The sequence below is a fragment of the Pelophylax lessonae genome (assembly GCF_965119305.1).
Source record: "Pelophylax lessonae genome assembly, chromosome: 12".
NCBI classification, from domain to species: Eukaryota; Metazoa; Chordata; class Amphibia; order Anura; family Ranidae; genus Pelophylax; species Pelophylax lessonae.
Window position 1 is genome coordinate 44,963,367 of NC_138779.1, and position 26,952 is coordinate 44,990,318.

Here is a 26,952-nt window from a genome sequence, read left to right on the forward strand (position 1 = left end):
AGAAAGTCAACCATCACTGCAGCCCTCCACCAGTCGGGGCATTATGGCAGAGTGGCCCGACGGAAGCCTCTCCTCAGTGTAAGACACATGAAAGCCTGCATGGAGTTTGCTAAAAAACACCTGAAGGACTCCAAGATGGTGAGAAATAAGATTCTCTGGTCTGATGAGACCAAAATAGAACTTTTTGGCCTTAATTCTAAGCGGTATGTGTGGAGAAAACCAGGCACTGCTCATCACCTGTCCAATACAGTCCCAACAGTGAAGCATGGTGGTGGCAGCATCATGCTGTGGGGGTGTTTTTCAGCTGCAGGGACAGGACGACTGGTTGCAATCGAGGGAAAGATGAATTCGGCCAAGTACAGGGATATCCTGGACAAAAACCTTCTCCAGAGTGCTCTGGACCTCAGACTGGGCCGAAGGTTTACCTTCCAACAAGACAATGACCCTAAGCACACAGCTAAAATAACGAAGGAGTGGCTTCACAACAACTCCGTGACTGTTCTTGAATGGCCCAGCCAGAGCCCTGACTTAAACCCAATTGAGCATCTCTGGAGAGACCTAAAAATGGCTGTCCACCAACGTTTACCATCCAACCTGACAGAACTGGAGAGGATCTGCAAGGAGGAATGGCAGAGGATCCCCAAATCCAGGTGTGAAAGACTTGTTGCATCTTTCCCAAAAAGACTCCTGGCTGTATTAGATCAAAAGGGGGCTTCTACTAAATACTGAGCAAAGGGTCTGAATACTTAGGACCATGTGATATTTCAGTTTTTCTTTTTTAATAAATCTGCAACAATGTCAACAATTCTGTGTTTTTCTGTCAGTATGGGGTGCTATGTGTACATTCATGAGGAAGAAGAATGAACTTAAATGATTTTAGCAAATGGCTGCAATATAACAAAGAGTGAAAAAGTTAAGGGGGTCTGAATACTTTCCGTACCCACTGTATATGCTAGAGGATTGTATTGGTGTACTTAGAGATTGACCACAGATTAGAATAACTACACTTAGTAACTTAATGTAGAATAAACAATATAACAATGCTAGATTGCTATCAGAGTGCACTCTGTGTACTAACGGGGGCCCCCTTTATGCTAAATTGCAAGAGTCTCCTGAAGAGTGAGGCCTCATTAGTCTTCCCTGGCAAGGAAATCCCAACAATCCAAGGAAAGTAATTGTAATTCAATAAAGGTAATGATGATGAACTCTATTCTCCAAAGCAATCAATAATTGTAATCCACAGAGATGTAGGCAAACAGATCCTGATGCGTCCCAATAACTAACAGCCATGACTGAGTGGAGGGCTTGAGGCCTGGTTCACCCACCTCGCACTATGTCTAACTATGTACACTATAACCGCAGTGTCCAGTGGTTTTACTAAATGTCAGTATGGCCTTGTTGAAACAAGCAGTTTGGCAGTCCTGCCCTAACTCAGCTTAGGTCTGTGATTAGTGCAGATTTAGATACTGGATGTCTCGCGCCCAAACCGGGAACTCCGCTCTCTGCTGCGGCCAGGTCCTGCTCTGCTCAGCATCTCCTTCTGCCTGCCAGCAACCTTCCACTCGGTCACGCTACCGAGACTTCGCCACACACTCACACCGCCCCGCTTCAGCTCCGGTGTCTGCCACTAGGCCTCGCCTTGGCCTATTCTCCTGTGATCCGCAGCAGCTCTTGCCCTTACTTCCAGTGCGCTGTCCTCGAGGCAAGAGAGCGAGAATCAATCCCGCGCCCCTTTATAAAGACACTTCCAGCAAGCTCCGCGCATCCCATTGCTCCCTGGGAGAGGGAGTCTATGATCCTGGCTCCTCCCGGACTACATCTCACATAATTCCAGAGTCACTGTCTTCGCATAACTTTTTTTAACAGAAACGTGTTTATTGATTTTTATCAGCATAAACAAAACCAAACATGAACATATACAGAACAAAGCAAAGGCACAATGTACCCCAAAAGGGGGAAAAGGTAGTGGGCAGACAGAATAGTCTTTGCATAACTTTAATAACAGATAACAGTTTGAACAATGCCAGCCGTGCAACCCGGCTACATACCCACTGGTTATTAAATACCATCAAAAGAAAGCTCCCTCTGTCTCAAAAGATTATAAAATGTTATTTGGGTACAGTGTTGCATGACTGAAAAATTGTCATTCAAAAGGTGACAGCGCTGAAAACTTGGCAGGAAGGGGGTGAAAGTGGTACTCAAGTGGTTAAGGAGTATTTTGTGAGTACAAGGATTGTGGCCTTTGTGTGTGGTATATACTGTGTGGCCTTTGTGTGTGGTATATACTGTGTGGCCTTTGTGTGTGGTATATACTGTGTGGCCTTTGTGTGTGGTATATACTGTGAGTAGGCTTAGCCACTATTAAGCCACTGACTAATTTAACCATGCCCACTTTATGGCCTCTTCTCCCTTTAGGCTCAGTTCACACTGCCACGACTTGGGATTTTGAGCCCCAAAGTCATGTTACATATGAAATCCCATTTTAGTCAATGGGAGCTGTCTTAATTAGCATAACTAAAGTCGCTCCGACTTTAGAAAAGGGCCCTGTACTGCTTCAAGGCGACTTCTATCCAACTTGTGCCCATAGACTTTAATGGAAGTTGCCTCCAAGTCGGATCCTCATCTTAATTGATGTGATTTGGATCCAACATTACAGGAAGATTACACAGGCAATTCCCTGAAGTTGCTTCAAAATCGTGCCAAAGGCGAGTCAAAGTCACCTGGCAAAGTTCCACTGTAAGTTGTGCCACTTTCAGGTCGTGGTAGTGTGAACCAAGCTTTAGTGTCCCTCATTTCCATGTTCTAAAGTTGAGAGGTATGCTCTATTACAGGGCTAGACAAACCCCAGGTGCCGGGTCATGACTAGAATTAGCGGCCTGACGCCTGGGCTACACTGCGGCAGGTGTCCTCCACTCACTCCACTGTCCAGCAAGGTGCAGGAGTCTCCCGCATGCGGGCTGCGGCTCCCTGACACCAGCAGAGTGGGGGGGAACCCTGTAGACCCCGGGGGAACTCTGTGGACGGGGGAACTCCTGACCATGGGGGGAACTCTGCGGACCATGGGGGGAACTCTGCAAACCCTGGGGGAACTCTGCAGACCGCGGGGGAACTCTGCGGACACCTGGGGGAACTCTGCGGCCCCCGGGGGAACTCTGCAGACCCGGGGGAACTCTGCGGACTCCGGGGGAACTCTGCGGACTCCGGGGAAAACTCTTCGGACCCTGGGGGAACTCTGCGGACACCTGGGGACCTCTGCGGTCCCCAGGAGAACTCTCCGGACCCTGGGGGAACTCTGCCGACCATGGGGGGAACTTTGCGGACTCCAGGGGAACTCTGTTGACTCCGGGGGGGAACTCTTCGGACCCCTGTGACATTTGGCAGGGTAGTCACTCCATGTCCTGTCACTGTACTATAACAATATATGGAGGGTCAGGTCCTCCTCTCTCCCGCCTCGCAGTCTCTAATCCCTGAGGAAAAGGAGCCAAATGCCATGACGTCACCGCGCCTTCGAAAGCGAGTCCAGCCCGAGCCAATCCCGAGTTGAGCCGAGCCAGACGAAGTCTTAACTCACGGCGAGCACAGCTGATTACTGATAGGCCGAGCTGCAAGGTACAGAGGGTGCAGTTTCGCCCTCCGGCCGCCGGGCGTCAGTGTGATTTCGGGTTGGCGCTCTATAATGAGCCTAAAGCTCTCGTTGTTCAGCGGCGCAGATGCACACATCAGAGAGCTAATCAGAATAGTCGGCGTTCACGTGACCAATGTGACTGGAGGAGGCGGGCGGAAGGCGGAGCTACAGAGTGACAGCCGAAGGGGTCTCGGGTCCTCCCTCTACCAGGTGAGACCGGCTGCAGCATGAGAAGGGAGACACCCCGCTACATCCAGAGAGGCGATTCCACAGAGATGTGACGTCAGCAGTGACAGGTGAGCTGTGTGTGGGAGTACAGGTGGGGGTGTGCTGGGACTTGTAGTTCACCCCCTTCTCCTCCCCCACCTGTCCGCCTGACATACCGCCCACCACAAGGGGCACTCCACTCCCAGTGTTTGCTGGATGTCTGTCAGTGACCACCCTGAAAATGCCAAGTGCCTGGCTGCCTCCGGGGTCTGATCATCCGCGCCTGGGCGCAGCATGTAGCCAGTGACGGCAGAGCTTCAGATCTATATGGGGGAGGTTCACACCAGCCCAGCAGCCAGGCACCTGGCATTTTCAGAATGAGCAATGACACTTCATATCCCCCCCCCCCATTCTACAGCCAAATCTGCCGCTGCTGTTCTGAATAGGGCGGGGTGAAGGCGGAGCTTCTGTTGTCATCTGTGACTCCACTGGAGACATCTCTCATTTCCTGTCCCGGTGACACCCCATGTGTCCAGGGATAATGGTGTCACCAGGACAGGAAGTGAGGGGAAATTCCTCCAGCAGAGTCACAGATAAAAACAAAAAGCTGATAAGGACCTTTCTACCCAAAACAGAAGGAATAGTTGAAGGTTCTTCTCTGGGGATGGTGAGATCTCTGCACACCCTGGGTCCATCTATACCTAAAACAGTGTGTTTGATTCCCCTGGTTACCGTAGTGATCTGCAGAAAGCCCCGCCCCTTCCTCTGTCCTTTAGTGGTCTCCAAACTGCAACATGGGGGCCGGATGTGATCCTTTGCTCGCCTTTATCTGGACACTATTCTTCCTCCCAGTGACCCCCAACGATGGGGCGCTATTCCTCCCAGTGACACCAACGATGGGGCGCTATTCCTCCCAGTGACCCCCAACGATGGGGCGCTATTCCTCCCAGTGACCCCCAACGATGGGGCGCTATTCCTCCCAGTGACCCCCAACGATGGGGCGCTATTCCTCCCAGTGACCCCCAACGATGGGGCGCTATTCCTCCCAGTGACACCAACAATGGGGCACTATTCCTCCCAGTGACACCAACAATGGGGCACTATTCCTCCCAGTGACCCCCAACGATGGGGCACTATTCTTCCTCCCACTGACACCAATGATGGGGCGCTATTCCTCCCAGTGACACCAATGATGGGGCACTATTCCTCCAAGTGACACCAATGATGGGGCACTATTCCTCCCAGTGACACCAATGATGGGGCACAATTCCTCCCAATGATGGGGCACTATTCCTCCCAGTGACCCTAGCGATGGGGCACTATTCCTCCCAGTGATACCAACGATGGGGCACTAATATTCCCACTGACAACAATGATGGGGCACTATTCCTCCTAATGACAACAATGATGGGGCACTATTCTTCCTACTGACACCAATAATGGGGCGCTATCCCTCCCACTGACACCAATGATGGGGCACTATTCCTCCCACTGACACCAATGATGGGGCACCATTCCTCCCACTGACACCAATGATGGGGCACCATTCCTCCCACTGATACCAATGATGGGGCGCTATCCCTCCCACTGACACCAATGATGGGGCACCATTCCTCCCACTGACACCAACGATGGGGCGCTATTCCTCCCAGTGACCCCCAACGATGGGGCGCTATTCCTCCCACTGACACCAATGATGGGGCACTATTCCTCCCAGTGACCCCCAACGTTGGGGCACTATTCCTCCCAGTGACCCCAACGTTGGGGCACTATTCCTCCCAGTGACCCCAACGTTGGGGCACTATTCCTCCCAGTGACCCCAACGATGGGGTACTATTCCTCCCAGTGACCCCAACGATGGGGCACTATTCCTCCCAGTGACCCCAACGATGGGGCACTATTCCTCCCAGTGACCCCAACGATGGGGCACTATTCCTCCCACTGACACCAACAATGGGGCACTATTCCTCCTATTGACACCAACTATGGAGCACTAATATTCCCACTGACAACAATGATGGGGCACTATTCCTCCGAATGACAACAATGATGGGGCGCTATCCCTCCCTCTGACACCAATGATGGGGCACTATTCCTCCCACTGACACCAATGATGGGGCACTATTCCTCCCACTGACACCAATGATGGGACACTATTCCTTCCATTGACACCAATGATGGGGCACTATTCCTCCTACTGACGCCAATGGTGGGGTACTATTCCTCCCACTGACACCATTGACGGGGCACTACTCCTCCTACTGACACCAATGATGGGGCACTACTCTTCCTACTGACACCAATAATGGGGCACTACTCTTCCTACTGACACCAATGATTGGGCACTTTTCCTCCCACTACCAATGACATGGCACTATTCTTCCAACTGACACCAACATCCCGCCCTCCTATAGTCTGAAGGACAGTTAACTGGCCCTTTGTTTAGAAAGTTTGTAGACCCCTGCTAGTTGATGTTTCACCTTTTCTCTGCAATCTGATTGGCTCTCTGTATTTTTAGTAACCCGACTCTCTGTCTCCCCTGTAGATGGCGGACGTCGTGTCCGAGATGGTGGTGGTGCCTCCCCCAAAGGACCCTCGGACAGGGTGGATGTTCCTGATTGGGGGAGCGCTGATCGCTTGGGTGATCGTGGTCCACCTGCTGGTCAATGTGTGGCTGCTCCTCCTCTTCTCAGCCATCATGGCAGCGGCTGGGGCCTGGCTGGGCCCTCAGTTTATCCTTGGCAGCTCCACCCCTGTCCACCTGGAACGATTCGTCACCCTGGAGCGAAGCGCCCGATCCGCCAACGCCGAGGAACAGTTGGACAAGGAGATCCGACTGACCATCCAGAAGATTGTCCAGGACTTCGTGTCATCCTGGTACCGCCGCCTGAGCCCAGAGACCGCCTTCGAGGATGAGGTCAGAGGGGTCATGTGGGAGCTGGGGGCAGAGCTGAAGAGACGGCTGCGTTCCGCCGACCGCGAACAGCTGACTAGGAAGTTGCTGGTCCTGGCCGGGTGTCATCTGCAGTGCTACAAGTGGGCGAAGGCCCGGGTGGAGGGTGTGGGCGAGGAGTCTGAGAAGGAGTTGCTGCTGTGGGAAGCCTACCAGGAGCTCAGTCCGGTTCACCCGGCTCTGTCTGGCCCCGCCCAAGACGTTAACCATGCCCGCTGGCTGGTGGGACTCTTGCTGTCGGAGCTGGTACCAAAACCCCACCTAGAAACCCGCACCGGCAGGCACTTAGTGGTGGAGCTCATTGCCTGTAATGTGGTGCTGCCGCTGGTTGGGCGAATGTCTGACCCGGACTGGATCAACATCGTTCTGACCAACATCTTTTCCAAGACTCTGCTGAAAATGGAAGAGGAGAAATTAGAGAGTCCGGCTCCTCCCACCATTCCTAAATCCCTCCCACTGAGCCCGGATCCGGCTCCACACCTTGTCCTGCATTCTCCTCCATCATCCCACGTCTCCGGATTCGAGGTAGATGATAGCGTGGAGGCAGAGGCGGAGGAGGTGGTGGACGGGGGGGACGAGTCTTGTTACTCTGTTCAGTACCTGCACCCACCCAAACCCAGCAGCCCATTCTTCCTGTGCGAGGAGTCTGAGCCTGAGTCTCCCATGTCCGATTTGGGGCAGGAACTGGGACGCCCTCTGATGAACTCCACTGAGGATCTCCTATCTGACTGTGGCCTGGAATTGCTAACGCCAGCTGACAGCCCTGGAGCCCTTCCCCAAAATGAGGTCATGAGTGGTTTGTCCGAGGAAAGCTGCCCACTCCTTGCATCAATGACACAACCCCGTCCTGAGATCCTTGTGGAGTCCTCTGCCCTCCCATCAGAATTCACCACTACTCCACCCAATGACAAAGATGGCAGCAGTCCAATGGACAACTCCCCTCTCATCACTTCTTCCCCCACCGTCCCCATCCATCCCTTCAGCTTCGTACCCCTCAGTAGCCCTGATGGACCTGTCCTGATCCAGAACCTGCGAATCACCGGGACCATCACTGCACGGGAGCACAGCGGGACTGGGTCACACCCCTATACCCTGTACACCATCAAGGTGAGGACTACCTGATAGTACATAACCTGCAGGATAGGCCAGGCAGCTGAGTGGTCAGGATAATGGAACCAAGCAATTGGCCAGAATGGTGGAGAAGGCGGTGTGGTCTGAATGGTGGAGAAGGCGGTGAGGTCTGAATGGTGGAGAAGGCGGTGTGGTCTGAATATTGGAGAAGGCGGTGTGGTCTGAATATTGGAGAAGGCGGTGTGGTCTGAATATTGGAGAAGGTGGTGTGGTCTGAATGGTGGAGAAGGTGGTGTGGTCTGAATGGTGGAGAAGGCGGTGTGGTCTGAATGGTGGAGAAGGCGGTGTGGTCTGAATGGTGGAGAAGGCGGTGTAGTCTGAATGGTGGAGAAGGCGGTGTGGTCTGAATGGTGGAGAATGCGGTGTGGTCTGAATAGTGGAGAAGGCGGTGTGGTCTGAATGGTGGAGAAGGCGGTGTGGTCTGAATGGTGGAGAAGGCGGTGTGGTCTGAATGGTGGAGAAGGCGGTGTGGTCTGAATGGTGGAGAAGGCGGTGTGGTCTGAATGGTGGAGAAGGCGGTGTGGTCTGAATGGTGGAGAAGGCGGTGTGGTCTGAATGGTGGAGAAGGCGGTGTGGTCTGAATATTGGAGAAGGCGGTGAGGTCTGAATGGTGGAGAAGGCGGTGTGGTCTGAATGGTGGAGAAGGCGGTGTGGTCTGAATATTGGAGAAGGCGGTGTGGTCTGAATGGTGGAGAAGGAGGTGAGGTCTGAATGGTGGAGAAGGCGGTGTGGTCTGAATGGTGGAGAAGGCGGTGTGGTCTGAATGGTGGAGAAGGCGGTGTGGTCTGAATGGTGGAGAAGGCGGTGTGGTCTGAATGGTGGAGAAGGCGGTGTGGTCTGAATGGTGGAGAAGGCGGTGTGGTCTGATTGGTGGAGAAGGCGGTGTGGTCTGAATGGTGGAGAAGGCGGTGTGGTCTGAATGGTGGAGAAGGCGGTGTGGTCTGAATGGTGGAGAAGGTCGGTGTGGTCTGAATGGTGGAGAAGGTCGGTGTGGTCTGAATGGTGGAGAAGGCGGTGTGGTCTGAATGGTGGAGAAGGCGGTGTGGTCTGAATGGTGGAGAAGGCGGTGTGGTCTGAATGGTGGAGAAGGCGGTGTGGTCTGAATGGTGGAGAAGGCGGTGTGGTCTGAATGGTGGAGAAGGTGGTGTGGTCTGAATGGTGGAGAAGGTGGTGTGGTCTGAATGGTGGAGAAGGCGGTGTGGTCTGAATGGTGGAGAAGGCGGTGTGGTCTGAATGGTGGAGAAGGCGGTGTGGTCTGAATGGTGGAGATGGATGAGTGGTCAGAAGGAAAGGAACATTTGAAGATTTGTGTGATGTAAGTATTTGGGGTAAGCATAGAGCCTTGGCCAGTCAGTAGTTGGATGCTGGCTGTATTTTTGGGGTGTATCTGTTATTTTGTATCCTTTCCACCCTGATAGAAGGAACCATTCTGGATGGTGATGCAGATTACTTCACCTACACCCTGACCTCCGATGACTAATACTTGGGGACTTTGTCTCAGGGATCTGGTATTTTAGGCCTAAAGCAGGGCTTGACAAATTTGCTGAAATCTAGGAGCCAGCTAAAAAAGTTAGGAGCCAGTTTTTTTTTCGTGCATGCCGAATGTGCGGCTTCTATCGGACCGGCTGATGTTGCCCGACATTCGACCTGTGTATACTTGGTTTACTTCTTCTGAGAGACATTAAAGGAACAATCCAACCACCATGACCACTTCAGTGATTTCATTCATGGTGGTAGGAGTCAGAAACACTGCACATGCTGGGATATTTAGTTATGTTCTGGGGGCTAGTTGCCCCCCTAGCACATGTGACTTACTGCTGGCTGGTACTGTTGTGGGTACTGCTGTCTGGTACTGCTGTGGGTACTGCTGGCTGGTACTGCTGGCGCTGGAGGAAGCATGCAGAGCCAATGCTTCCTGTATCTCTCCTCTCACAGATGGGAGTGCATTTAATATCACTCCGCCTGTGACAGGACAGAGCCGTAACTATACTGGAAGCATTGGCTCCATTCTGTCTCCGCTGACAGACACTGTTCTGTCGCCAGACATCCCAAGTCTCCTGCGAGGTTCGGGAGTCTTCCGCATGCAGGCATGGCACTTGCAGGTGTCAGGGAGCCGCAGCCCACATGTGGGAGTCTCCCGCACCTTGCAGGAGACTTGGAATGTCTGGCGACAAGACCCCCCCCGGCAGTGTAACCCAGGCGCCAGGCCACTAATTCTAGTCACCAATGCGACCTGGCGCCTGGGGTTTGTCGAGCCCTGCTTAAAGAGAACCAGTCACAACTTGGCTTGTTTGGGAATCTGAATAATAAGGGCCAGTAAACCTACCCAGCCGCCAGTAAAAGGGGGGCCACCATTTTACCACCTCCCCAGCCACTCATCAGAATTCTAACATTACAGCCTAACAGGGCTGTACACCTGCTGCGGCCCCAATGCTTCACAGCAATGTTAAAGCTGAAGTAACTCATTGATTTAACAGTTTAAAAAAACAGTTACATTTCCGATACGTGTCGGGAATATAACTGTCACATTGGATGTGCTCTCAACCAAACTGTCAAACATCCAATGGCTGGTGTCATAACTGATCACGTGCAGCATCATGACAGTTGAAGAATAAAGTGGTAGTACACTAAACTCCTATGTATGATTTTTACCTGTAGATAAGCCTATAATAAGGCTCACCTATAGGTACAGTAAATGTCTCCTAAACATGCACTGTTCAGGAGATATTTACTTTATATTTAAGCGCCTTCAGTGGTAACAGCGTGCCGCTGGAGGACTTTGTTTCTAGAGTGTGTCATAATGCGCTAGTATGTGATGCATACTGGAACATTATGACTTAAAGGGATTGTAAAGGCAGAAGGTGTGCAGCAGCCCCCCCCCTTAATACTTACCTGTGCCCAACTTTATCTAGGGATTTTGCCCAGGACAGGGAGTTTCTTAGCTGCCTAGGACTGCCCTCCCCATTGGCTGAGACAGCAGCCCGGCGCAATTCGCTCCTGCTGCTGTCATTTAGAGTCAGTTAGCCAATCAGGAGAGAGAGGGGCGGGGCTGGGTCAGGACTCCGTGTCTGAATGGACACTGGGAGCTGTGACTTGGCTCAGGTGCCCCCCCCCCCACAGCAAGCAGCACTCAACAGGAGGGAGGGGCCAGGAGCACAGAAGAGGGACCCAAGAAGAGGAGGATCCGGGCCACTCTGTACAAAACCAACTGCACAGAGCAGGTAAGTTGAACATGTTTGTTTTTTTTATATAACAGAGACTTTACAATTACTTTAAACAGGGGCCAAGATGGCAGCTTCCTTGGCTTTAAACTATTGGAGGGTTTACTTCCACTTTAACCTGGGCTGCAGAGTTTGACAAGTGGCACCACTTTTCATACCCTCCCATTGAGATCAATAAGGCTGCACCGTAACCCCAAGCTAAAAGCTTGGCATTCAGTGGAGGTGCGGTCCTGGCAATTTGAAAAAAAAAAAAGTAAAGGAAGTGAAGAAAGGTGTCAGGAGGCAGCAGTAGCACCTCTTTAGGCCTTGTTTGTACAGTTGTATTTAAAGCAGAACTTTACCCATAACAACTTTATAAAAATAATGTTCTGGAACAAGGAACATTCATTCCACATTAATAATCCTGCAACCAAAATTAGTGTGCACTGTAACTTGCCTCCAGCATTGCTCCTGTTTCCTTTTGCTGGAGGCTGAATCCCAGAGCCCCAGTAGTAAACCATAAGGCTGCATTCACATGTCAGCTTATAATCGCGGGCAGAACCGCCGCGGTTCCGCCCGCGATTCGGAGATTTATTGCAAATCGCGGGACGCCTAGCGTTGCCCGTTGATTTGCAATAGCCCCCCAAACGCCGAGCGATGTTGCCGCGATTTACGCCCGCCGAATCGCGGCAACATCGCGCAAACAAAATCGCGGGACGCAATACGCTCCAAAAAAGTACAAGAGCTTCTTTGGAGCGTATTGCGTCCCGCGATTTTGTTTGCGCGATGTTGCCGCGATTCGGCGGGCGTAAATCGCGGCAACATCGCTCGGTGTTTGGGGGGCTATTGCAAATCAACGGGCAACGCTAGGCGTCCCGCGATTTGCAATAAATCTCCGAATCGCGGGCGGAACCGCGGCGGTTCTCACGATTATAAGCTGACATGTGAATGCAGCCTAAAGTGGAACTAAACCGTCGGTTTAACAGTTACATTCCTGGAATGCGGGGAACAATAACTCACACTGCTTGTGTTCTTAACCAAACTGTCAAATCATCAAATGGCTGGTGTCATAGCTGATCACGTGCAGCACCATGACAGTTGAAGATCAATCAGAGGCCATAATGGCAGCTTCCTTGGCTAAAACTGTAGGAAAGTTTAGTTCTGCTTTAAGCATACCCCCCTGGGAGGACTATGTGCCCATATGGGGATGCATAGATGTTCATGCAGGCAGTCCCATTCATATTAGTTGGAACACAGGGGCTACTCCCAGTTTGACAGTCATGTGGGTGCAGTTGGTCCCCAAATGTATACTGTCTGCATTTGTGGACTCGGATCCACACGGATGCCAAATTGGGAGAAGCAGCTGTGCTGCTGCTGCTTCCCAATTGAAATGAATGGGACTGCCTGCACATCCGCATGCAGGTAAACATGGTCTCACATAGATGTACGCTTAAAGCGGAGCTCCACCTAAAAGGGGATGCTCTGCTTATCTGCCTCCTGCCTGTAGCAAACTAAGCCGGAAGTTCTGCCCCCCCCCCTCTTTTCCCGCAGGCGGCCCATTCACAAATTGTAGAGTGCTTCGGGCATGCGCAGTAGGAAACTGGCTGGAAAGCTGCAAGGCTTCTCTGCCAGTTTCCCTTAGTCAAGATGGCCGTGGCAGCACCTGATAGCTGATTAAAAAATCGGCTCAGGTGAGGACACTGCTGGATTCCTAAACAAACATGTAAGTGCCCTAAAATTAAAAGTTGAGCTCTTCTTTAAGTACGCCTGAATGAGGCCCCATTCACATCTGCACAGCGCGCTAATGCGTGTTTTTTTTTTTCAAGCCTTTTTTTTTTGCCCTATGTGCGACAAACACACCAAAGAAGGTCCTGCGCTTTTTTTGGGTGCGGAGCTTGCACAATTTTTTTTTACCAGTCTGCTAGCTGCATTTAAAGAATTATTGGCACAGCAAGTGCGATGCCCATTTTTCGTGCGTTCCGGGAATGCACACAGAAAGGCCTTTTTTCCGTAATGCTCCGGTGTAAATGGGGTCCTAAAGAGGCCTTATCACCTGCTAGCTGGTGCTATATCTCCACCCTGGATCATATTCCAGAGGGCAGTAAACATTACCGCCTGTCTGAAAGAGCGCTTGGTTAGCGAAAGGGTTAATTCCAGGTTGCAGTCGGAAATTCCTTTCTCCGCACTTCACGCCGGCTGCCCTCTTCACATGAAAACCCCTTCCCATCCAGGAGAAGAGATTGTGTCATTAATAGAAATGGAACGAGACAAACGAGACTTAATCATTTGGAAATGTAACGTTAATGAGAAGTTGTTGTAGAGAGGAACTTCAAAGGTCCGGTAATGGTGCCGGGCATCTGGATTGGGTTCAACACAAGCCTACAGGGTATTGGATCTTCAAAGGGAACAAGTGTAAGGCAACCAGGCACTTAATTAGAATAAGAACAATGTGAGAGTGACACAGACAGCCCTGAGCGGATCTGATGGAATCTCCCCGATGGCCTGTAGAGTAATTATCATACAAAGTGTGTGGGCTCCCAGTACGAGGCCGCGGGATCATCAATCCACAAGAGGCCTGCCGAGCGAGCGCCGAGGCTTCAATGTTCATCTACAATGAGGCAGATCCGGTGTGTTCTCCATGTGAGGATGCATTTGGCCTCTATTTATTTGCTCCTTGGAGCCATTGTGCCAGTGTCATTATTACAGTAACAGTGCATATTTAAAGCACAGTAATGTCACTGGCCCCCCCAACACCACCAAAAATGTCAGTTAGGGGTCCGATCTGTCCGCCGCAATGTCGCAGTCCCGCAAAAAATCGCAAATCGCCGCCATTACTAGCAAAAAAAAAAACAATAAAAATGACATAAATCTTTCCCGTAGTTTGTAGACACGATAACTTGTGCGCAAATCCAATCAACATACGCTTATTGCGATTTTTTTTTTTTTTTTTTTTTTTTTTTTAACCACAAATATGTAGCAGAAAACAAATTGGCCTAAAATGTTAAAAAATTTGATTTTTTTTTAAAAAATTTTTGGGGAATGTTATATAGCAGAATGTGAAAAATATTGTTTTTTTTTTTTCAGAATTGTTGCTCTTTTCTTTTTGTTTATAGCGCAAAAAATAAAAATCGCACAGGTGATCAAATAACCCCAAAAGAAAGCTCTACTTGTGGGAAAAAAAGGACGTCAATTTTATTTGGGTGCAGCTTCGCACGACCGTGCAATTGTCCATTAACCACTTTACCACCGGAGGATTTTGCTGTCTTACATCTGGGCCACTTTTTGCGATTAGGCTCTGTGCGACTTTAACTGACAATTGCGCAGTCATGCAACGCCGTACCCAAACGAAATTTACGTCCTTTTTTTCCCCACAAACAGAGCTTTCTTTTGGTGGTATTTGATCACCTCTGTGCTTTTTATTGTTTGCGATTATTAATAAAAGGTGAAAATTTTTGAAAAAATAACAATATTTTTCTACTTTGACAGTTAAAAAATATCCAATATATTAAATTTTTGTCATATATTTAGGCCAAAATGTATTTAGCTACATGTCTTTGACAAAAAAATTCTCAATGAACGTATTTTTAACCGCTTTAAGACCGGAAGATTTTACCCCATTCCTGACCAGGCCATATTTTGCAATTCGGCACTGTGTTAATTTAACGGACAATTGCGCGGTCGTGCGACGCTGTACCCAAATTGACGTCCTTTTTTTCCCTACAAATAGAGCTTTCTTTTGGTGGTATTTGATCACCTGTGCGATTTTTACTTTTTGCGCTATAAACAAAAAAAGAGCGACAATTTTGAAAAAATAACAATATTTTTCACATTTTTTTTATATGAAATTCCCCCCCCAAAAAAAATGTAAAAATCTAAATTGTTTAACATTTTAGGCCAATTTGTTTTCTGCTACATATTTTTGGTTAAAAAAATTGCAATAAGCGCATTTTGATTGGTTTGCGCAAAAGTTATTGCGTTATTTTTTTTAACGAGTAATGGCGGCGATCTGCAATTTTTTTTTGCGGGACTGCGACATTGCGGCGGACAGATCGGACCCTTGACTGACATTTTTGACACTTTTGTGGGTACCAGTGACATTACTACAGTAATCAGTGCTATAAATATGCACTGTTACTGTAAAAATGACACTGGCAGGGAAGGGGTTAACTTTATTGGAGAGGGAGGGGTTAATGTATGCCTGGTGCTTACTGACGTGTGGGGGAGGGGACTGTGTGACACAGGGACAGATCGCAGGTTCAGCTACGCTGAACCCTGCAATCTGTCCCTGCCTGTCACTTAGGAGATTTCCACACTAGATCCCTGACGATCGGGGAAGAGCGGCGGTGATCACCGCTCCTCCCCTGGCCCGACTCCTGCTGTAACTGAATACAGCGGGAGCGAGCCTTCGGCGGCGCGTGCGCGCCGCTGAGGGAGGGGAATGTCTGGTGACGTAGATCTACGTCACCAGACGATAACGAGCCACTGTGCCGCAGTGGCCAAGTGGTTAAAGTAACGCAGTGCCGAATCGCAAAATATAGCCTGGTCATTAACGGGGCAAATCCTTCCAGTCTTGAACTGGTTAAAGAAGAGCTCCAGCCACCTATCGAAAAAAAAAATAAAAAGTCAGCAGACACAAAATGTGTAGCTGCTGACTTTTAAAAAACATCCACTCGCCTGTCCCACGGTCCAGCAGCGGAGCACTCACCTCAGCTGGGGCAGGTTCATCCTCCGTCCTCCCTCGGTGGTGCCGGCATCTTCACTATAGGCACATGGCTGTGACAGCTTGCAGCTTCACAGCCAGGTGCCCACTGCGCATGCACGTGTAATGCTGTGCATTGTGAATGATGGATGCATTTTATGGGACCTGTCAGTGTCCCAGAATACTGCAGGGGGGAGGGAGGAAGGAGAACTTCCATTGCCGAGCGCCGCAGCACTCGGGACAGAAGTGGGAAGCAGGTACCTGTTGAAATTGGGTACCTGTCCCCCCCCCCAGTCCTCAAAAGTACCAAATGTGCAAGAGGAGGGGGGGTCGAGTCCTTCAAGCGTAACTTCCCCTTTTCGGTATTGTTTTGCTTTAAGCTTTGACAATAAAACCCGGAAGCTGATTGGTTTCTATGCACAGCTGCAGCAGATTCTGCGCTCTCCAGTTTTAATAAATCGACCCCAATTTTTTGCAATGCACTGCAGTAATGTGTTGCGGTTTATTCGAAAATGAGTGACATTGCGATGCACTAACACACATAACGAGTGTTTCAGTGTGAATGGGCCCTAAATGATACAATGGAATGGTTCTGTATTGCTTGGTTACATATCTATAATTCTATATGTTTACATTATTACGTTTTTTTTTTCTAACACTTGGGTAGAGGGAAATTGTAAGGCCTTCATCAAAATATGCAGTTTGATTTTCTCATGGTAATAAATGATAAAAATGTTACTAAAAGTTGGTACATGCAGCCTGTTCATTCTGTCATCTTCCCCGCAGTATGACACAGCCCTGGACAGCCAATCACTGGGCACCCTGCAGCCAATGGCGTATCACACTGTTAACCGTAGGTACCGGGAGTTCCTGAACTTACAGACCCGTCTGGAGGAGCGTGCCGATCTGCGCAAGTTTGTTAAACGTGAGAAACATTTATATGTGGTGTTTGTATAATTTCTTCATAAAATCCGTGTGTCAGTAAGGACTGCCAGCAAAACGGATTATAATCCTTTATTTCCAGGACTCTGCCACAGTTATAATTAAGCAGAACTAAACCCATCCATTTTAAAGGGTTAGTTCACCTTACCTGCCTAAGCAAATAAGGGATTGATGTAGATAAAATCAAACTGTGCAGCTTTGATCAAAGTTGAATAATGCCCTTGCTATAGGTGTAGGCCATTTATGTACCTCCTAAAGTCTGGCCAAAAACTCCTAGAGCTGTCACCATCCTATCCTGCCTTGTTACTGGGACATTGCTAAGGCACTCCCAACCAATCCCGGTAGCTCTGAGCTCAGCGATGCTTCTCCTGGGGAGATAGTGACTACACATGTACTGTACTGGGATTGAAAGTTTGTCATGGTGGGAGTGAGCAGTAATGGCTGGGAATGTCTGAGCAACGTCCTAGCAGCAAAGCAGGATGGGATGATGCCATCTGTGGGAGTTTTTCTGCCTGGCTTCTGGAGGTTCATAAATGGCCAGGGCATTATCCATCTTTAGTCAAAGCTGCACAGTTTGATTTTATCTACAGACATCCCTTAGACTTTTTTGTGGTAAAGCTGAAGTAACCCTTCAGGTGTCTTAAAAAAACAACTATATTGAAGGCATGCCATGAATGATAACTATCACAGTTGCCGCTAATCCCAATGGAACTGTAAGTCTACATTCACATCGGCGCTCACGCTAATGACAGATTGCTGCGTTCAACGCTGCTGGGTACACTCATGGTCACAAGTCAGCAGTCTCTGACCATCTCTTTTAACATGTCCACAGTCTCTGACCATCTATTGTCATGTCTGCAGTTTCTGACCATCTCTTGTATCATGTCTGCAGTCTCTGACCATCTCTTGTATCATGTCTGCAGTCTCTGACCATCTCTTGTGTCATGTCTGCAGTCTCTGACCATCTCTTGTATCATGTCCGCAGTCTCTGACCATCTCTTGTATCATGTCTGCAGTCACTGACCATCTCTTGTGTCATGTCTGCAGTCTCTGACCATCTCTTGTGTCATGTCCGCAGTCACTGACCATTTCTTGTATCATGTCCGGCTGTCCGCAGTCACTGACCATCTCTTGTATCATGTCCGCAGTCACTGACCATCTCTTTTATCATGTCTGCAGTCTCTGACTATCTCTTTTATCATGTCTGCAGTCTCTGACCATCTCTCGTGTCATGTCCGCATTCTCTGACCATCTCTCGTGTCATGTCTGCAGCCTCTAACCATCTCTTATGTCACGTCTGCAGTCTCTGTTCATCTCTTGTGTCATGTCTGCAGTCTCTGTCCATCTCTTTTGTCATGTCTGCAGTCTCTGACCATCTCTTTTGTCATGTCTGCAGTCTCTGACCATCTCTTTTGTCATGTCTGCAGTCTCTGACCATCTCTTTTGTCATGTCTGCAGTCTCTGACCATCTCTTGTGTTATGTTTGCAGTCTCTGTCCATCTCTTGTGTCATGTCTGCAGTCTCTGACCATCTCTTGTGTCATGTCTGCAGCCTTTCACCAGCTTTTGTCCACCGTGTCCATATGAGGCCTCGCATATCAGGAAAGTTGACCCCAATGTTATGGAGCAGTGGGCTGGAGAAATATCCTTCAGTAGTGCTGGGATTGTACAGCCGCTGCTGGGTGTACACATGCTCACAATTCAGCAGTCTCTGACCATCTCTTGTATCATATCTGCAATCTCTGACCATCTCTTTTATTACATCTCCAGTCTCCTGTAACCAGGTCTGCAGTCTCTGACCATCTCCTGTATCAGGCCTGCAGTGTCTGACCATCTCCTGTATCAGGTCTGCAGTGTCTGACCATCTCCTGTATCAGGTCTGCAGTGTCTGACCATCTCCTGTATCAGGTCTGCAGTGTCTGACCATCTCCTGTATCAGGTCTGCAGTGTCTGACCATCTCTTGTGTCATGTCTGCAGTCTCTGATCATCTCTTGTGTCATGTCTGCAGTCTCTGATCATCTCTTGTGTCATGTCTGCAGTCTCTGACCATCTCTTGTGTCATGTCTTCAGTCTTAGACCATCTCTTGTATCATGTCTGCAGTCTCTGACCATCTCTTGTGTCATGTCTGCAGTCTCTCACCATGTCTTATATCATATATAAAAGAAGAAGAAGAAGAAACTATGCTAATATATTAAATCATATCTGAGCAGCAACTCTCCTCTGAGATATAAACACAGTCCCAAAACATTAAGCCATATACATAAACCATAATAGAGTTGTGCTAATTAAAGGTCAGTGACACCTCTGATTATACACCCAGCCAGGGCCTTTTGGTGCTGTCTGAGGATCCTCTCGCAGGAGTCATAGGTGATCCCCAAAATATAAAAGGCTCCACATAGTGTAAAATCTTTGAAACTTTATTAGAAGAGCTCAAAATTGGACTGATATCAAAAGGAGCCAAATATTGCCTTTAATATAAATCTCTCCAGATGGCAAATGCAGCAGCAATCCATCCTTTCGGGACTCGAAGTAGGCAATGATGTCAGCACGTCGCTCCGCCCTACATGTTTCGTCATATGTTGATGTCATCCTGCAGTCTCTATCTCCTGCATCATGTCTGCAGTCTCTGACCATCTCCTGTATCATGTCTGCAGCCTATGACATTTTCTCCCTGGGAAGGGTGTAAAGTGTTTATACACATTTTAATTTTTTTGTGAAAAGGTGAACGCCAGGATACTAGGACAGTCTTGACCGTTATCTTCCTTCCACCGTCTACAATAAAAACACTATTACGCAAATTGCATGTTGGCACCCAACTGCAAATTAATTCTCTCCCATTATATATCAATGTTGGGTCTCTGTCCTTGTGAATTTCAGACATTAAAGGGCCCAAGAAGTTTCTTCCAGATTTGCCATTCGGGAACATGGACAGTGATAAAGTGGAGGCACGGAAGAGTCAGCTGGAGTCTTTTCTGAGGGTAAGGGAGCACTCTGTAGGTGACCCTTTTCTATACTGTATGTTGTCACCATTTTCATAAGTGCTATTAGGACTCACAATGTCTTAGCTGGTGGTTGGACACATTTCTGGTGAAGGAATGTATTTATTATACACACATACACAGACAGCAACTGAGTGCCTGCGTGTTCTCTGTATGGTGATCCATCCGCTCCATGTGCATTATGGCCCCTTGGCAGGGAATGTGCCTTCAGGGTCTGATGTAGGGTTCTCTTCCAGTAGCCATATGCTGAGTTTTCATGTCTTTGGTTGCATAGAAGTCTGGCTGCACATAGGCAAGCAAGTCAGGAATTTAATATTCAGTTGACCCAGCATGCATTATGCTACCCAAAAATAAGTGTAAATCACCAGCCCCACACTCGCCAGTCGCCACCCTGTACTTACTAGTTCCTTACCCATCAGCCCTGTGCTCACCTGTACTCACTGACCACACTCACAGGCTCACTCACTCACCAGCCCTGTATTCCTCTGCATTGCGCTCACCAACCACATACTCACTGCCCTGTACTTGCCAGTCCTTCACTTACCTGCCCTGCACTCACTAACCGCATACTCGCTGGCTCTGCATTTATCGCCTGTACTTACCAGGTCCTTCACTCACAAGCCCTATACTCACCTGCCCTGCACTCCCCAGTCGTATACTCATTGCCCTGTGCTTACTAGTTCTTCACTCATCAGCCCTGTACTCACCCGCCCTGCATTCAATAACCATATACTCACTGCCCTGTATTTACCAGCCCTGTACTCACCAACCCTGCACTCACAAACCATATACTCAGTGCCCTGTACTTACCAGTTCTTCACTCAACAGCCCTGTACTCACCAACCGTATACTCAATGCCATGTACTTACCAGTCTTTCTCTCACCAGCCCTGTACTTACCAGTCCTTCTCTCACCCGCCCTGTACTCATCTGCCCTGCACTCGCCAACCGTATACTCACTGCCCTGTCTTTTTACTAGTCCTTCACTTACCAGCTCTGTACTCGCCTGCCTTGCACACAGTAACCGTATACTCAATGCCCTGTACTTACCAGTCCTTCACTCATCAGCCCTGTACTCACCCGCCCTGCACTCAATAACCATCTACTCACTGCCGTGTACTTACCAGTCCTTCTCTTGCCAGCCCTTGACTCGCCAGCCCTTGACTCGCCAGCCCTTGACTCGCCAGCCCTTGACTCGCCAGCCTTTCACTCGCCAGCCTTTCACTCGCCAGTCTTTCCCTCTCCAATCTTTCACTCGCCAGTCTTTAACTCGCCAGCCCTGTACTCTTCTGCCCTGCACTCACCAACCGTATACTCACTGTCTTTTTACTAGTCCTTCACTCACCAGCTCTGTACTCGCCTGCCCTGCACACAGTAACCGTATACTCACTGCCCTGTACTTAGCAGTCCTTCACTCACCAGCCCTGTGCTCACCAACCATATACTCACTGCCCTGTACTTTACTAGTCCTTCACTCACCAGCCCTGTACTCACCTGCCCTGCACTTACCAACCACATACTCACTGGCTCCGCATTTACTGCCCTGTACTTGCCAGTCCTTCACTCACCAGTGCTTAACTCCCCAGCTCTGTACTTACTTGCCCTACACTCAGCAACCACACACTTGCGCTGAATGGCACTGCACTGACCAGCTCTGTACCTGCCAGCCAGGCATTCACTGGTCCTGGACTCCATGGCATCTCACGCATTGCCAGCCCCTCACTTAAAGGCTCACCCCCCCATTGGCAGTGCACTTACCACAGGGTGGGCACTGCCATAGTTAGGTGGGCTAGTAAGCGAGTCAATATACAATAGAACAGGAAAAAGATATGTAGCCTTGGTAGATCCTCTTGGATGCTCCCAGGTTGAGGAAGAGTCAATAAGGATTGGGGAGTATACCCGCCCTCCTTAATTTTACCTTCAAACATCAGCCAGCAGGGTCAGGAGCCTCCCAGATGTATGACATTGCTACTCTGTCCGATAATGGCTCCTTCGAGGACCTGTCGCTTTGTGTCTAGTATTTGGCAAGATTTGGATAAAGCTTGAAAGAAAAAGGTTAATGTATAAGACGCCAGAACACTTTATTAGATGTGTCTGCACTGACCAGTCTCTATCAGTTCCCTTGTGCTGAGGTCACCACTGCAGACTGTGTTCCGGATCATAAGAGGACCCGGCTGCTGGAAAGTCAATAGGAGGTATCCATATCACGCAGGCAATGACATGGGCGCATAAAGCAGGATCCTGCCACCTGTAAATGGAAGCATAGAGAAGACCTGGGACTGGAGCATCATGTGACTGCAACTTTAGGTGAATAAAAAGGCATTTAGATAGCAATCAGTGTTGAGTGGGGGGAGGGGACAGGGGGAGACTGGAGATCAGCTTTAATGCTACACATGCCTGGGCATGTTATGAAAAAGCATCTCATTCAATGAACAATTCCCACGGGATCCTCTTATTTATCAAAGCTTCAGCATTATTATTCCGAAAAGAAGAACATTAACCAGCCGCAGCGTTTAGGAAGCAAATCACCATTTTGTTTGATGAAGTGTCCAAATGTAACATCTGTTGTGAACAGAACTCACAAACTGTAAATTTGTAAATGTAACAAATGCAAAACATCCAAGTAAACAGCAAACTATTGCCAGAAACACGCCGTCTCCAATTTATTCACCGCGAATAACGAGCCGAGCTCCCGGCACTCTAATACATTTACCTGCAAATTAAACCCAATCATTCTGATGTACCTCATTTTCTATTTGCCGATGTTACTATTATAGGGTGATGTTATAGGGTGTAATTATTATAGAGTGTAGTATTATAGGGTGAAGTATTATAGGGTGATGCCAGTAATATAGAGCGATATTATAGGGTGTTAGTATTATAGGGTGTAGTATTATAGGGTGAAGTATTATAGGGTGTAGTATTATAGGGTGATGCCAGTAATATAGAGCGATATTATAGGGTGTAGTATTATAGGTTGATGCCAGTAATATAGAGCGATATTATAGGGTGTAGTATTATAGGGTGATGCTCCTATTTGATGTTAGTTTTATAGGATGATGTTAGTATTATGGAGCAATGTTATAAGGTGTTAGAATTATTGGGTGATCATATTATGGTGTGATGTTCCTAATATAGGGTGCTGCTAGTATTATAGGGTGATGTTCCTATTATAGGGTGTTGTTAGTATTATAGGTTGATGTTCGTATTAAAGGGCAGCCCTCAAAAATTCCACTCGCCTGCTCGCATTTTGCGAGTGGAATGATAAGGATGGTGAGTAAGGGCTGTGCTGTAAGCAAAGGGTGGACCTGGGGCGCAGAGCAGTGCGCCCAGAGCCCACCCATTATGTGACAATAGCGAATGAATATTCGCTATTGTCACACGGATCCAATCAGGAAGTGGGTCTGAGACCCGTTTCCTGATTGGCCGAAAAGGCGAACAATTGCCATTGGCCAAGGAGGAGGACTCGGGAGACGCGGAGGATTGAGGAGAAGCCGCCGCTGCATCAGGTAAGTGCACGCTGGTCTCTCTGCACGCTGTGGGCACTCTGCATTGAAAGGGGGCATGCTGTGGGCACTCTGCATTGAAAGGGGGCAGGCTGTGGGCACTCTGCATTGAAAGGGGGCACGTTGTGGGCACTCTGCATTGAAAGGGGGCATGCTGTGGGCACTCTGCATTGAAAGGGGGCAGGCTCTGGGCACTCTGCATTGAAAGGGGGCAGGCTGTGGGCACTCTGCATTGAAAGGGGGCAGGCTGTGGGCACTCTGCATTGAAAGGGGGCACTCTGCATTGAAAGGGGGCACACTGTGGGCACTCTGCAATGAAAGGGGGCACGCTGTGGGCACTCTGCATTGAAAGGGGGCACGCTGTGGACACTCTAAAGTTGTTGTTGTTAATATTTTTTTGTAACTTAATTCTGAATAAAACATTTAACAGTGTAATTTTATGAGATATTTTACGAGGGCGTGTTTAGGGGCGGAGCAGGGTAGGGTTTGGGTGGGGCAACAAGTGGCAAGTAACTCTTAAGGCCTGGCTAGTAGCTCATGACTTGAAATTTTGAGCCCTGTTATAGGGTGTTGTTAGTATTATAGGGTGATGTTCCTATTATAGGGTGCTGTTAGTATTATAGGGTGCTGTTAGTATTATAGGGTGATGTTCCTAATATAGGGTGTTGTTAGTATTATAGGGTGATGTTACTAATATAGGGTGTTGTTAGTATTATAGGGTGATGTTCCTAATATAGGGTGTTGTTAGTATTATAGGGTGATGTTCCTAATATAGGGTGTTGTTAGTATTATAGGGTGATGTTCCTATTATAGGGTGCTGTTAGAATTATTGAGTAATGTCATTGTTTTAGGGTGCATTTAGCATTATATGGTTATATTAGTATTATAAGGTGCTGTTAGTATTGGTGATGCTCCTATTATAGAGTGCAGTTAGTATTATAGGGTGTTGTTGGCATTGTACAGTGGGGAAACTAACTATCTGATCCCCTGCAGATTTTGTAAGTTTGCCCACTTGCAAAGAAATGAAGGGTCTATCATTTTTATCATAGGTGTATTTTAAATGATAAAGAGAATAGCAACCAAAACTCCAGAAAAAAGACATGATACAAATGTTATAAATTGAGTTGCAGTTCAGTGAGTAAAATAAATATTTGATCCCCTACCAACCAACGATAATTTTGGCCCCCACAGACTGGCTACAGTATGTGCTCATGTGGTACACAGATTAGTCCTGTTGATTTAAGAATGTGCTCCTGACAACAACTCGTTATGTGTATAAAAGACACCTGTCCACAGAATCTCTTTCTTCCATTCAAACCTTGGCATCATGGGCTCAAAGAGCTGTCAAAGGACTTCAGGGACAAGATTGTAGCTCTGTACAATGTTGGAATGGGGTACAAGACCATCAGCAAGAAGCTTGGGGAGAAGGAGACAAGTGTTGGAGCTATTATTTGCAAATGGAAGAAAAACCATCAATCGCCCTTGGTCTGGAGCTCCATGCAATATTTTGCCTCATGGAGTAAGGATAATCATGAGAAAAGTGAGGGATTAGCTCAGAACTACATGGGAGAAGCTTGTGAATGGTCTCAAGTCAGTTGGGACCACAGTCACCAAACAAACCATTGGTAACACAATACGCCGCCATGGACGGAAATCCTGCAGTGCTCGCAAGGTCCCCCGTCCTGAAGAAGGTACATGTACAGGCCTGCCTGAAGTTTGCCAATAAACATCTAAATAATTCAGAGGATTGGGAGAAAGTCCTGTGGTCAGATGAGACCAAAATTGAGCTCTTTGGCACAAACTCAAATCACTGTGCATGGAGCAAGAAAAATGCTGACTGTGACCCTAAGAACACCATCCCTACAGTCAAGCACAGGTGGAAACATTATGCTTTGGGGCTGTCCCACCTCTGCTAAAGGTACAGCCTGACTTTGCCCCATTGAGGGGCCAATGGACGGGGCCATGCATTATAAAATCTTGAATGAGAACCTTCTTCCCTCAGCCAGAACATTGAAAATGGGTCGTGGATGGGTCTTCCAGCATGACAATGACCTAAAGCACACCGCCAAGGTAACAAAGGGGTGGCTTAAGAAGAAGCACATTAAGATCATGGAGTAACCTAGTCATTCCCCAGACCCTAATCCTGTATAAAATGGAGCTGAAACTTTGAGTTGCCAAGAAACCTTAAGAATTCAGAGAAGATCTGTAAAGAAGAGTGGACCAAAATCCCTCCTGAGATGTGTACAAACCTGGTCATCAAACTACAAGAATCGTCTTACCTCTGTGCTTGCCAACAAGGATTTCTCCACCAAGTACTAAGTCATGTTTTGCTTGGGGATCAAATCAATTTTTTAATCACTGAACTGCAACTCAATTTATAACAATTGTGTCATGTATTTTTTTTTTTCTGGATTTTTGGTTGATATCCCCACTGTAGGTTGATGTTAGTAATATGGGGTGTTCGTATTATGGGGTGGCATTAGTATTTTTGGATGGTGTTAGTATGAGGTGGTGTTTGTATTATAAGGATGATGTTAGTATTAGTAGTTGGTATTTTTGGATGGTGTTAGTTTTATAGGTTGTTGGCATTATATGGTGGTGGTAGTATTTTATAGTGATATTTGCATTATAGGGTGATGTTAGTATTAAAAGAATGATGTTAGTATTTTTGGATGGTGTTCATATTATGAAGTGGTGTTAGGATTATAGGATGCTCCTAGTATTTTTTTTGTGGTGTCAGTATTATAGGATGATGTTCGTATTATAGGATGTTAATAGCATTATAGGATGATTTATAGTATTTTTTGACGATGTTGGTATTATAGGGTGATGTTAGTATTATAGGGTGTTGATAGCATTTTAGGAGGATTTTAGTAATTTTTGATGTTGTTGGTATTATAGGGTGATGTTCCTAGGGACTTTTTTTGGAAATTAAAAGATTTCTGCACTGGACAGGCTGTAACAATCCTGTAACCATTTGTCTTTGTACAGCAATTGTGCGCGGTGCCGGAGATCGCCAGCAGTGAGGAGGTGCAGGAGTTCCTGGCTCTGAACACCGATGCCAGGATTGCATTTGTCAAGAAGCCTTTCCTGGTCTCCCGGATTGATAAGGTACCAGAACACCTTGTGATGTGTGCTATTGTACATAGCCAGAATTCACAATCATAGGAAATTCTGCTGTACAAATATTTCTGGGTGGAGATTGCTTGTATTGCCCAACCCATGAACGGCTCCAAGATATAGACAAAAATGTTATCCCCCTCATCTCATTTTTAAGTGCTGCCTGTGATGTTATCATCTGTGCTTCTGTCGACTACTGTAGGCTGTGTCTTTCGGGCCATGTACGGACCGTGTATAGTGTTGGGGTACGGGCTGAGGCTAGTGAATGGGTACAGACAGTGCCTAGTGGGGGGATATGGGCTGTGGCTAGTGGAAGGGTTACCAGCTGGTGCTAGTGGAAGGGTTATGGGCTGTGGCTAGTGGAAGGGTTATGGGCTGGGGCTAGTGGAAGAGTTACGGGCTGTGGCTAGTGGAAGGGTTACCGGCTGGGGCTAGTGGAAGGGTTACCGGCTGGGGCTAGTGGAAGGGTTACCGGCTGGGGCTAGTGGAAGGGTTACCGGCTGGGGCTAGTGGAAGGGTTACCGGCTGGGGCTAGTGGAAGGGTTACGGGCTGGGGCTAGTGGAAGAGTT

General features: G+C 48.2%; 1 protein-coding gene across 2 annotated transcripts in view; it reads left to right on the plus strand.

Annotated features, from left to right (window-relative positions):
* Positions 1-3,733: 3,733 nt before the first annotated feature.
* SNX19 (sorting nexin 19) overlaps positions 3,734-26,952 on the plus strand; it is a 90,746-nt gene continuing 67,527 nt past the window's right edge. For both annotated transcript variants that reach the window (XR_014226014.1, XM_082273858.1), the window contains exons 1-5: positions 3,734-3,921; positions 6,378-7,892; positions 16,602-16,740; positions 19,636-19,736; positions 26,254-26,373. Coding sequence is in view for 1 of the 2 variants with exons in the window: in XM_082273858.1 (XP_082129984.1) it covers positions 6,378-7,892; positions 16,602-16,740; positions 19,636-19,736; positions 26,254-26,373 (1,875 nt within the window). In the remaining variant the exon portion in view is untranslated. The remainder of the gene's footprint in view (positions 3,922-6,377; positions 7,893-16,601; positions 16,741-19,635; positions 19,737-26,253; positions 26,374-26,952) is intronic.